Genomic DNA, 13,882 nt, shown 5'->3' with positions numbered 1-13,882 from the left:
GGGACGTAAAAAGAAGGATTTGGAGTTCTCCACTCTTCCTTTCAGTATGGTCCCTCCGATCTTCATTGTAAATTTTAATTATTGATAAACACATTGTGATTTTTTTTTTCTAATTTTCCTTTGCCAAACACGATTATTTGCTTGGATTTTCCATAATAAAGTTTTCAATTTCTCGCCGAATATATTTTTGTTTTCTTGCAATACAAGCGTTTGCGGCTTTAGAGAAAGGACTTTTAACAATTTGAACGGATGTGGTAATTTTCTGCGATACCTTAGGTCTCTATTCCACTTCATTTTATTTTAAATATGCAACCTGCATCTCTTGATCAAGCTTTGATTTACTTACGATTTTTACATTAAAACATTTAGAACTTTTGGTGTGAGTATTCATTACAATACTTTTAATCTCTCTTTACATTTAACTGTTTTTCTTTCCTCTCATCTCTATTTGAAATTTATTTCGGCGACCCATACATTTTTCTCCACTTAGCAATGATTTTCATTACAACATTTTTCATCAAAAAAAAAAAAAAAAATACATATGGGAATGTTTCGGCGACCCCTATCCTGTGGGCTGTCCTAATGAAGCTGTCCTATTTATGTATGTGTTTTATTTTTATTTTTTTTAACTGAAGAACCATGAAGCATGATTTTGTATAACCAGGACCTCCGAGAGACAAGGCGTGCAGAATGTTAGTTTTGTCGCCGGTCATCCCTCCCATTAAGCTAATTTTACTCTATGCGCGATACTTTAATCTGATCCGAGCCCATAGTTTCCGACTAGGCAGACATACCCACTCTGCTGCCTAGTGAAGAGTGTACTGTACTGAATACTTTTTTTTGCGTTAATAAAAATGTTTGAAGCGTACATTTTTGCGGCCTTTACTTAGATACTCCTAATAAAAGAGAATCATGGATGCTCCTAAATTGTATTTTAAGATTACATTTGCTATTCAAATTTTACAGAAAAAATACTTTTTTTCACTATTATTTCAATTGTTCATTTATAATTACTATTTTAATTTTGTAAAACAACGAAGAGTTTCCCTTTTTCTTCGTTAGTTGCATCGCTACAATGAAATTGGCAGCCCCACTTCTGAAAAACTAGGGGGGAGGGGGGTGCTAGCTACTGCGACGGCCCGTAAGAGAGTACGTGAAAAAAGCATTATTAATGCATCTATTTATTATTGAATGAGTTTTAATATTTTTTTCATTCCAAATTTCGAAAATTTCATGTTCTAAAGAAAAAAAACCTTCTGGAAAAAAATCCCCCCCCAAAAATTTTGATGGCGCAACTTGCGCCATAATCCCCCCTTGTGGGCACCCCTGCAAATAATAATAAGGGTCCGCACTGAATAATGGTCTATGAAAGGGCTTCGCTGGCTATAGAGTTTGGGAAACCTTGTACGACTACACTATACGGTGTAAGTCTTTCTAAACGAAGTCTCCATACTTTCCATAATTCCATGAATTGAAATATTGCACATAATTTGACAAAATATAAATGTATACCTTCTTCTGAGGAGTTAGTTTCTTCTGAGTTGTTCTGGCCGACATGAATTGTTGTTGATCCAGTACTCGTGGAATCGGTGGACCAGGAATCTACAAAGTACATGAGACAGTATTTAGTACTCATCAATACCGATAGACAAAAAGGTTTTAGATATTACAAGTACTACGAAACTGTTACCTCGTATATCTTCAGGAAAAAAGAATTTAAGCCAAATTTCATGCAAAATTCATAGTCAAATTACTTCTATTGACATTTGCAGTAATTACAAAATCAGAATGAATTTTTAAAAATATATTTTCAAGAAATCAAAATCTGTTCCGATTCTTATGATCGAGTGTTAGTGAGTGCACATCACACAGCGAATCATTTGTCTGAAGCATTTCAGACAAGGAAAGGAATTATGGCCAGGTGGGGTAAAAATAAACATGAGGTAAATGGACACTAACTCTAATATTGTACTTGCGGTAATTTTTGAAACTAAACTGTTCTTTAATGAAGACTAGGCAACATAAAGAAGACATTCTGAGAGTCTCTATGGTCGCAGGGGTCGACCATAGAGGGATTCGACATGGGGTAAATGGACACTAACTCTAATATTATACTTGCGGTAATTTTTGAAACTAAACTGTTCTTTAATGAAGACTAGGCAACATAAAGAAGACATTCTGAGTCTCTATGGTCGCAGGGGTCGACCATAGAGGGATTCGACATGGGGTAAATGGACACTAACTCTAATATTATACTTGCGGTAATTTTTGAAACTAAACTGTTCTTTAATGAAGACTAGGCAACATAAAGAAGACTTTCTGAGTCTCTATGGTCACAGGGGTCGATCATAGAGGGAGTCGACATGGGGTAAATGGACACTAACTCTAATATTATACTTGCGGTAATTTTGGAAACTAAACTGTTCCTTAATGAAGACTAGGCTACATAAAAAAGACATTCTGAGAGTTTCGCGTGTTTCCAAACAACTCTGCAGACGTCATCATTCTTTGAAGATGACATTGTGAAAAAAGTTGTTTTTAAAAGCTGAGTGATCGTGCATTTTCCTCTCCAGCAGGAACGTAAATGCTAAGTAAATGATTTCAACTAGGATTGTTTGCCATGTGGATGGTTACTAAAACATTTACTTTTGAATTTCACCTTCTCAACTGTTTTTGATGAGAAATTTAGGTGTTTCCATTCACTCCATAAATACTGTGCTCTAAGGTAAACGAAAACATTTAAGTTTTTTATTGTTCTTTTTTTTTCGGAAGATGAAATGTTGATGTAAATTACACTTTTGGCTGCGTTTTATCATTAAAATTAGAAAATAATTTAATTTTTCTATGATTTTTCTTTTTAGCTGATACCAGACTACATTTGCAGAACTCAGCTTGTCACATGCGACCAACGGCTCACAGATTGACTATTGTTGGTGTAGCACTTCTTAAGCTTTCAAACCAATTGCGTATAGCAAGATTATCTACCTACATAACATCCTGAGGAAATGAATAGGGTGTTTCTATTTACCGCATAGTCTCTGGGGAAAAAGGAAACATGATTTCATTCGCTTACAAATAGTCATAAAGTCAAACTTTTTATACCCAGTTAATCTCAGAGAGAGGTCATAAATTTTTTGTCTTACATCCTAAAAGAAAAGTAAGGATCTAAAGTTAAGACTTTGAAATTATGTCTCCATTTACCCCATAGCCTCTGGGGTAAGAGGAAACAGGATTTCATTCGCTTACAAATTGTCATAAAGTCAAATTTTGTATACCCAGTTATTCTCAGAGAGGTGTCACAAATCATCCCGAAAGAAATGTAAGGATCTAAAGTTAAAACGTTGAAATTCTCTTCCCTGTTATCCCAATAGACCCTACATTTCATAACTTGAAGTTGCCCCTGGAACTTTTAATGTTAGCCACTTTTTAGGTCTTCTTGAGTAGTAGTTACACTTTTTAGCACAAATACAAGAGGCATCAAGGGTACCCAGAACGAGTAAAAATGCAAAGAAATTTTTTTGTGCTATCCTTCATCATAAAAAGCTTGAAACTAGCTGTATAGCTCACAAAATATACTTGCTATGCAAGAGCGCCCGATGGCCGGATGGAACTCCAAATTTCGCCGAATGATAGTATTTTTGCCGAATGGAACTGGAATTTTACTGAATGATGATAATTTTGACTAATCGTCGGACAAAATTTGCTGAATAGAGAAACTTCATAATTTATGAGTTGATAACCTCCTGTATTTTGGAATTCGGTTGAGGCTAAATAAAGCACTAAAAATACTTACCGATTTTTTTTTAAATGAAAAAAAAATGACATTTTGCTTTGAAAATTACAGTACGTAAAGAAAAAACAATGCATTTTATAATAAAGCTAGCATTGAAAAAAATATATTTTTTATTTTTGGCAGTAAATTTGTACCTTCAAAACGAAATAGGAAACTATCTTAAAACGTAGACGATGCAGTAACCGCAATTTGAATAAGTCAAAAATTTTTTTTACTGATATTCAATATTCCATCCCTTCATATAAGCGTATTGATTACACCTGTCAAATAACATTCGTTTTCTAAAATTAGAAAAAAAAATAAATATTTTTATGCTTTATATACATTTAATCACAATAATATACTAGCATCGTTTCCCCCTGGAAGCAACTGAACAATGATTGTATTGGAATTCCAAGACGCAACTATATTTTCGGCCAAATTTTCCGCAACGCATTAGCAATTAACTTTTGGCAACCGAAAACAAATGCTTGACGTGATGTGAATGCCGTCACACCTGTCTTTGATGAATATCCCAAAACAGGTGGTTGCAGGAGAAAAAAAAAAAGTAATATCGTTTTAATGAGAAGAAGTTCCATATGGAAGTGAAAAAACGGAAAGTAAATGGCAAGAAGAAACATAATTGAATAAAACGATTTTAGCATATTGCTTTCAATTTCAAAACTCGAGATCGCTAAGCAGTTGGAATCTTTTTCTAGATAACTTGTGCTATCTTATAGAAAAATATTACATTGTATTCTAAAAAAGAAATCAAGAAAAAAAGGCAAAGAAAAAGAGGGAGGATATATAGACGCATGCATTGAACAACAACAACGATGATGAAAATAATGATAATATTAATAATAATAATAATAATAATAATAATAATAATAATAATAATAATAATAATAATAATAGTAATAATAATAATAATAATAATAATTCTCAGATGATGTACAAAATTTTTAAGTTGTAAATTCCGAAAAAGTACTATTTTGGAAAATGAGTAATATAAGGAGTAAGGGCCAAGTTTTGATAAATTAATGCAGCGTTTGGAGCGTACGTTCTTAGGATTTAAGTAAACATTTTTATCGGTAAAAATAGAAAAAGAAAACTATTTGACATACATATTTAGCTTTAACTTGTTTCACTGAGAAAATATACAATTTTTGTGTGTTTCTTTAGTTACCGTTAATTTTCTTACATGAGCAGGGTTTACTACGGCCTTAGTGATATAGATTTTTTTTCCACCATGCAGATACAAAACAGTTAGGGTCATTCTTCAAAAAGTGTTACCTTTCGGTCACACGCCTTTTACAGTAAAAATTCATTTAACCAGTTCATTCAAGACCAGTTCATTTAATAATGTTTTTGACTTCTTCAAAAGAGTATCTATTTAAACTTGCCAACAATTTTTTAATAATAGTTTTTATAAAACAAATCAATGTAAAAAAGAAGTGCACATGTTTTCATATGCTTTACATGTGCATACTGTAGCAAAGAAGAAAAAATTTCTTAGTCCTGAAAAATATATCCATTAGGCTCATATTAAAGGAAAATTTCTTACCTCAGTGAATTTCACCTCCGTGATAGACCTCATCAATGTCATTCTTTCTGAGGTGAGAAAGAATGATGGAGGGGAAATACATCAATTTTATACTGTCTACCAAAACTATAAATTATCAGTATATTCCGAAATTTACAAATTTGGAAATATATTAATACTGTACTAGTTTTAACACAAATTTGAATTAAAACGATAACTAAAATTTAAGCCGTAATTAAATTAAGAGAGCTTAATACACTGGTGTAAGAAATTAAGAGAATTTTCAGATTTGGTCAATTATCTCCAGATCTACTGGATCAATTTTAATGAAATTTGGTACGTGCATACATTGGACCAATAGAAAACAAATAACCAACCAAAATTTAAAATACGCACGCATGATCATAAATAACACTCGTTAGAGTCGGATAGCATAAAACAGAGGTTGCAAAATTGAACAAAAAAATGGGTTAGTACGGGGTATGGTCCCCTCTAACAGACATATAGGCCTCGCAGTGTGACTCCATACTTGAAATAAAGCAGTTCATGGGATCCTTAAGCAATTATTTCCACTCGTTCAACAACGCCGTTCTCAGGCTATAGATGGTCCCCAGAGGAGTGGTGCGAGTTGCTATTGCCCTCCCGAGAGCGTCCCAGACATGTTCTACAGGATTGGAGTCTAGAGATCTGCTTGGCCAATCCATCGTGAGAATATCCTCCCCTTCCAGAAATTCGTCTACCAGAAGAGCTGCATGTGATCGTGTGTTAACAGTCATTAAAACTAACTCGGGGTTAACAGCACCCCTGAAGAGGGGATCATAGGGCTCCAAGATCACATCCCCATATCTCGCAACTGTCACAGAGCCTCTCTCAAAGACATGGAAGGGTGTGCGACCATCCAACATGATGCCTGTCCAGACCGTCAAACCTCCTCCTCCATGATGGTCGATTTCGCCGATATTGGAGGGTAGGTAGCAGGTTCCTTCTTCTATCCATGTAAATGTAGGACAAGAATAGTTGTTTAAGCTGAACCGGGACTCGCTATATTCTCTCGATGGATTGGCCAAGCAGATCTCTAGATTCCAATCCTGTAGAACATGTCTGGGACGCTCTCGGGAGGGCAGTAGCAACTCGCACCACCCCTCTTGGGACCATCTATAGCCTGAGAACGGAGTTGTTGAACGAGTGGAAATAATTGCTTAAGGATCCCATGAACTGCTTTATTTCAAGTATGGAGTCACACTGCGAGGCCTATATGTCTGTTAGAGGGGACCATACCCCGTACTAACCCATTTTTTTTGTTCAATTTTGCAACCGCTGTTTCATGCCATCCGACTCTAACGAGTGTTATTTATGATCATGCGTGTGTATTTTAAATTTTGGTTGGTTATTTGTTTTGTATTGGTTCAATGTATGCACGTACCAAATTTCATTAAAATTGGTCCAGTAGTTCTGGAGATAATTGACCAAATCTGAAAGTTCTATTAATTTCTTACACCAGTGTATTAGATTCACAATAATCATTAAAAGAGCTCATTATTTGCGCAATTAACAAAAATACTTCTTTGATATTAAATTGGTCTCTATTTTCAAACACTAAAAGTTCTTTTTTTCTTTCTTTCTTTTTTTTTTTTGGAAGAAACGGACAAGGTACAACAAGGTAGTACCTTGTTGAACCAAGGTACAAACTTGAACAAGGTAGTATTTTTTTTTTTTAATTTATGAGTAAAATAATGAATTTAGCTGAGCCATTGTTTATGGTTACTTCTAGTAGGTAACACTTTCATGCAAGAATGAAAAATAAAATAACTGAATTTAAAGAAACACTTTTGAATTTTCGAAATTAATTTGAATTCTGAAATTTTGAATTCATATTATGTTTTTCGCAATCACGAGTTGCGACAGGACCCTACTCATTGGTTATCACCCCACTCGCTTCTTCCTAGAAACGGTTCCTGTCCCTCCTTTTGGGCGGTTACGTGTGCATAGTTGTGTATGTGTAGGCTTGTGTGTGTGCGTAGACCTGTGTCGCACGTTGGCTTGTCTGTATGTGTGTAAAGGTGCGTGTGTGGCTGTGTGTGAGTGTTATGAGCGTGCGTGTGTGTAGGACATGGACGCTACCGACCAGGAGCAGTGGCTGCCGGGAGGAGTCGTGCCTGCAGAGCACGGTGGGGTTGAAAAAAGGAACCAAACATCAAGGACGGTCAAATGAAAACAATTAGCAATCGTGATTGCTCAAAAAGAAAACAAAAGGTTTTGAAATTAAAAAAAAAAAAATAATTTAAAAGTTACACGTTCTGGAGAATGACCCTATTCTCAAGATGCTGTTTAATGTAAGATAACATCTAGAGATTACTACCCGTTTTTTGCATCGGATTAAAAAAAGGGGGGAGGGGGGAATCAGAAAAAAGTTTCTGCAAAAATTTATGAAGCTAAATTTTTTTGGAGGGGAAAAAAACAGTACATATTGGAATTTTTCCCCCCGAAAAAAAATTGATACAGAAATATCTTCACGGTATAGCATCTCTAATTAAATTGCGGCTTTACAAGAGAACCATATTTTAGAAAATTAAAAAACTGCAACAAAGTATTCAGAAAAATAGAAAACAACGTTCTGATTCCTCTTTAAACAAAACACTTTCTCCGCTCAATCTGCCTTTTTTTGTTTGAATGAAGTTCTAAGATCACGTTTCGGTAGCAATCCCAGGAATTTTCTCATAATGACAGCATTTCGATCGTCTTTATCATTTTGGCGGCAGTAGAACTTTCCTATTTTGAGAAAAATAAATCTTTTTCTTAAGGATGTGATTGACGTCATATTCTTGAATGAATACTTCAGATCATTTTGTTCGATGAAGTGCGCTTTAAATCTTTGATGCGCAGTTCTCGATGTCGGTCAATTTAGACTTTTCACGTTCGCTCATTATTAGTTGATATATGCAGAACCGCATTCAATTTTAAATAATTTGAAACAAAAAAATTTAACCACTTTTTTGAAATCCTCCCTTAAGCCCCCTTTTCCCGTTTAATCGTGAAAAACTTTCAGTTCAAGAACTGAAAGAGATTCTATAATTCTTAGGCTAAAAACGGTACTCAACAGTACTCTTGCCTTCTACCGCCTCTTAAAATTTCTCAATTTCTGAGTACCGGTGATCGGTGTACAAGTGTTTTTATCACAATTACTTAAAACCACACTCAGTTAAACTGAAAAAGAATAAATATTTCACCCAGTGGCGTAGCTATAGTTTCTGCCGCCCGGGACGATTTCCTTATTTGCCACCCTTTCATTAATACATATGTAATACACTAGTGTGCAAAAATTAAGGACGAAGTCGAAAAATTAGCATATCAGCTGAACGAAGAGGAAGAGCGGACAGAAAGACCAATCAGGAGATTAAGTAAGGTGATGTACGGTAGCACATGCGCAGATATGCAGGCAGACGTAATGGGGGAGTGTCTGAGTAGTATAAAGCATGTTGTCGGTGTAAGATCAATATTTCTGGCAAAGAGATTGCACGCCGTATAGCAGTTAAAATCACACCGAGTTGCTGTCTCAGCGAGAAATGGCGAATAATCAATCTGTTAGACGACATCTGGATGCTTTTACCCAAGGTCGAATCACTGGGAAGTTGGAGGAAGGCTGCAGTGTGACAAGTGTGGCTGCAGAGTTCGGAATTGCTCACAGCATCGTTTCACGACTTTGGAGACAATTTCAAACTACAGGAACAGCTATCCGGGGGATCAGTAGTGGTCGTCCACGAGGAACCACACCTGCAGATGACCGGTATATTGTCTTACAGACCAGAAGAAACAGGCGGCAGACAGCGGGAGAAATCGCTAGACACACGACACAGGCGACTGGACGACCGATATCGCGTTTTACCGTGGCCAGAAGACTGCACGGTGGTGGTCTGTTTGCACGCGCTCTATACGGTGTGTACCTCTAACGCCTGCCCATCGGAGAAGGCGTTCTCTGTGGTGCCGGGAACACCGGAATCGGAGAGACAATGAATGGGGACGAGTACTCTTAACAGATGAGAGCAGATTCAGTCTGAGTAGCGATTCTCATCGCATACTCATCTGGAGAGAGCGGGGAAGCCGCAATCATCCCTCGAACATCATTGAAAGGGACAGGTATAGAGGTCGCGGTGTTCTCGTTTGGGGAGGCATCATGCTTGGTAGTCGTACAGACCTTCACATCTTCGTCGCAGGTTCAATCAACGGCACCCGTTATTGTAACGAGATTCTTCTTCCATATGTGCGTCTTTTTAGAGGCGCTATGGGTCCGCAGTTCCTTTTCATGGACGACAATGCACCATGTCATCGCACAGTAGCTGCCGAACAGCTCTTAGAGAGTGAGGATATTGAACGTATGGATTGGCCGGCACGATCTCCGGATCTCAATCCCATCGAGCATGTATGGGATTTTCTAGGCAGACGCTTGGCAGCTCGTACCTTACCACCAGTAACGATTCGGGAGCTTCGATTGGCGCTGCAAGACAAATGGGCAGCAATGTCTCAACAACTCATTGACACCCTCATTCTCAGCATGGGCAGACGCTGTGAAACCTGCCTAGCAGTCGGGGGAGATCATATCCCCTACTAAAGACCGGATGTTTCTTGCTGGACACCGATCACAGGGATGTTTCGGCCTTCAGTTGCATTGCGCTCCATGCTACTTTTTCAATAAAGCTTCTTTTTATCCCTCTGATTTCTCTTTTAGTAAATGTTGCTTACATTACACATGTCCTTACGTATTGGGGATCTTACGGTATTAAATGTGTTGATTTGGAAAGCTTTTGTACAAAGTTATATTGAAAAAACCGTCTCGTCCTTAATTTTTGCACACCAGTATATATTAAACCATCGGAAAAAGTTGAACTTAAAACTAAAAACTTAATTTAAGAAAGAAAATGGAAAATAATTTAATTCGTATTCTTCCTACAAGGAAAGGGGGCATGGGGTTGTCAGGTGCTTTATTTACATCAAAAATCGCAGTTACAAGTAACGTTTAGGGGGAAAGGGTAAAGCCCTGAATCCGTCTCTTAAGTAGCGACACGCTCGACCGTCCGGCATTTTGTATCCCTCCGCAACTTTCTCTCTATCTCAACAGTAGAAAAAATTTTCACTCAAAAATCGATCTGTATTTCCATTTTACTCACCCCGGAATGAATGTTGAATTTTTTTTTTCGACTCGATCACACGTGGATAAGTGCCTAAGAATGTATAGACACGCGAAATATAAATTTTGACGATTCCCGAGTTAACTACAAAGAGTTTTCTCGTGACGTGTGTATGTACGTATGTGCGGATGTATGTCGCATAACTAGAGATGTAAAATTTCTGGAAATTTTAAAGTGGTGGAAAAAAACCGGTTTTTTACCGTTTTTTTTCGGGAAAATTTGGGAAAAATGGAAATTTTGATTTTTTTATGAATAAAATTAGGGTTTCTTAATAGCTCTGTGTTTTTTTGGGACATATAAAGGGTTAAGCATTAAAGAATATATGCTATCCACACATCTCCTTTTTCTGCTTGACAGAAATACACATAAAAGTAAGATTAATTAGAAAAAAAACTTTTTTGTTTTATAACTGAGAGCTTTCATGGTCAAACACCAGAAAGAAGTCCAGTCGTATTGAACCATTAATATTGAGCAATGTGTGTCTAATCATAAAAATTACATTTTATATTTTAGATTGCCTTTGAAATTTGAAATATTAATTGAAATTTTCGACTTTCAAACATAATTTTTTTTTTGAAAGAAAAATAATACAATGTTACTGTCTGAAAATAAAAGCTATTGAGTTTTGATTTTTTCCAACCCAGTTGGAAGAGCCAAACTTTAAAACACTATCTCAGCTTGAGCCCAACTTCAAATTCCACTTTTTTGCTTAGCACGGCAGTATACAGAGTGCGGCAAAAAAAATATCGGACGAAAATTGTATCATCGAATGGAAGAAAGGTAATTCCATTTTAATAAGTGCCTAATTTATTTTTGTCTCTCACTTTATTAGAAAATAGTTTACAATATATTTCCTAGTTTATGTATTGTTTCTCGGTTTTCTTACAATTTTAAATAAAATACCTGCTATTTTAAGTTGTTTAACCAAGTAGAACGACAGTTCGTTTGCTTGTTGTGCACCGGCAAACAGTATTTGAAACGGTATGTCGTTTCGAGTGGCTTGGAAATGATCGTCGATGTCCGGAAAGTTGACAAAATGAACAATGAACATTTGAGTTAATCGTTAGGTCATCCAAAAGTGAGTTCAATGAAATCCTTGGGTTTCCACGAGAGCAGTCGTTCGTAAGATGGGAATTTGTGACCGATAAGTGCGACTAAGGGAAAAAACAGCTCAAAGAGAAGTTTTACAAGTTCCAAAAAGTTCAGGCATTTGTATGACTCCAAGGATGCCAAAAACGTTTGAGACGGGCCGCAAGGCCACGCTGAAAGAGATAGTATTCAACCAGCTCATATCCCCCAGAACAATAAGAATTGGTCTGTAGCCAAGCACCTTAAAAAATGTTAAATATCGCCAAAATCCGAAGTCAGGCTTGATCTGTGCTAGAATCAGCACAAGCGAAAAAAAATCTAGTTTTTTGTGGATGAGGGCAGTAAAATGAATTAAAAAGTGAACCAGAAGGACATTTTAGAAGTTATTGTACTTCTGTGGGCCTAAGAGCACTTCAGCATTGTAGGCTGGACATTTTCCTTGAACTCCACACCGATTCATTTGGGCAAAAAGACAAGAGTGGTGCAAGGCGCATTTTTTTTTTTTTTTTTGACATGATATTATCTTTTGAGTGGACGCTCTACTCGCTAGACCTCAATCCCATTTCTTGCACTGTATGGCCTATTTAAGTGTCGAAGATCTGCCCTCAACTACACGTACTCTCTAAACCAATTGCTTTATAGGGAATAGGATTGATTAAAGGACTTGTGGCCCTTGAATGAAAATTCAATAAGCGGTTGCTTCTCTGTATTACTGCAAAAGGCTGCTAGTTTGAAACCAATTAAATTTATTGATTGCTAAAGGTCTACTCATATTATTATTTTTTGTGTTTTGTTAATTTATTCATTTTTAATAAGTTTCATGGAAAATTGCTTGCCCGGGTATTTTTGCCGCACCCTGTACATTTGATTCGCACAGTCAGCAGAAATATACTTTTGTGGTTGATGTTATGCTTGTTTGTTTCATGAAGAAGGAAAATAAATTCTTCATTAAGGTTATTGGTTTAAGCTCTTTTGCAAAAAATATTATTAAACGTTTTTTGATCTACAAATTATATTATCATACAAAAACTTGCATTGAGGTTAGACTGTATTTTAACACAAAACGGGGGGGGGGGGGGAATTGCATCAGAATTTAAGTGGGAAAATTTTCTAATCACTATTTGCTGAAAATTTCTATTAAAACCCTGAAAAGTTAAAAAAAAATCTTTTTTTTTTTTTTCAATTTTTCCGAAGTAGAAATTTACTCCTTCGGAAAAAAACGTTTTTTTTTTCGCAAATTTTCCAGTTTTTTTCCGATTGTTTTTATCTTTACGCATAACTCAAGAACCGTATGTCCTAGAAAGTTGAAATTTGGTACGTAGACTCCTAGTGGGGTCTAGTTGTGCACCTCCCCTTTTGGTTGCATTCGGGAGTTTCTAAAGGGGTCTTTAGTCCCTTTTGGGGGCGAAATCATTGTTAATTTCGATGGTGTTATAATTTGTCGGACACTTGGCGATGTATCGCCAGTATTTTGATCGCCAAATTTTGTCGCCAACTTGGCGAAAAAATTGGCCATTTTTTTTTTATTTTTAAATCCGGTTTTAATTTGGCCACTGTTGGTGATATTTAGAGAGTAAACTATTGAATCCCATTAAAAATGCCAATAATGGGGAAATGACATTAAATTGGAATAAAAGGAAGTAATGTGATGCACACATTAGCTCGTTTCCTTAACTGTTAAAATTTTATTTTCCGCAGGATTCTTCATGGCTTTTTTTTTTTACATTTTACGACATTTACTTGCTTGTCATAACGATATTTCAAAATGTATATTAACTTTTATTGTTATTTCTTTAATCAAATCATTTTCCTGAACTCACTCACAATCACTCAATTGTCTATAAAAGGTAAAAAGAAAACATTTATACTATAAGAAAATTCTGAAATTCCACACATTATTTCCTTTTAGCGTTTCAAAATTTCCTGGGTTTCCAGTTAAAAACAAGCATATTTGCAAAACATTTCCTGAATCGCTACAAGTTTCATTAAATTTGACTTATCACTGTTGCGGACAACATTTTCAACTACACTGTAAAAAAAAAAATATATCCGGAAACGTTTCTGAGTATATCGGGCAGCTGCGGTTCATGAAATTCGCAGAAATGTTTCTGAGTACTTCGGAATTCTCTTTCTGCATTTTCCAGAAACGTTTCTGAGTATTTTAGAACCTTCTCTCTGTACTTTTCAAAAACGTTTCTGAATAAATTGTACAGCAGTGGTTCATGAAATTTTCAAAAACGTTTCCGAGTAAGACGGAATCCCCTCCGTATTTTTCAAAAACGTCTTCGAATG

At 36.1% G+C, this 13,882-nt stretch overlaps 1 protein-coding gene across 1 annotated transcript in view; it reads right to left on the bottom strand.

Moving 5' to 3' along the window:
* Positions 1-1,363: 1,363 nt before the first annotated feature.
* Positions 1,364-13,882, bottom strand: part of LOC129226849 (LIM domain-binding protein 3-like) — a 226,977-nt gene continuing 214,458 nt past the window's right edge. The window contains exon 4 of the mRNA XM_054861478.1: positions 1,364-1,602. Within this exon, the coding sequence (XP_054717453.1) occupies positions 1,364-1,602 (239 nt within the window). The remainder of the gene's footprint in view (positions 1,603-13,882) is intronic.

The sequence above is a fragment of the Uloborus diversus genome, chromosome 7 (genome assembly GCF_026930045.1).
Source record: "Uloborus diversus isolate 005 chromosome 7, Udiv.v.3.1, whole genome shotgun sequence".
Lineage (NCBI taxonomy): Eukaryota > Metazoa > Arthropoda > Arachnida > Araneae > Uloboridae > Uloborus > Uloborus diversus.
This window is presented reverse-complemented; position numbering and strand designations above follow the sequence as displayed.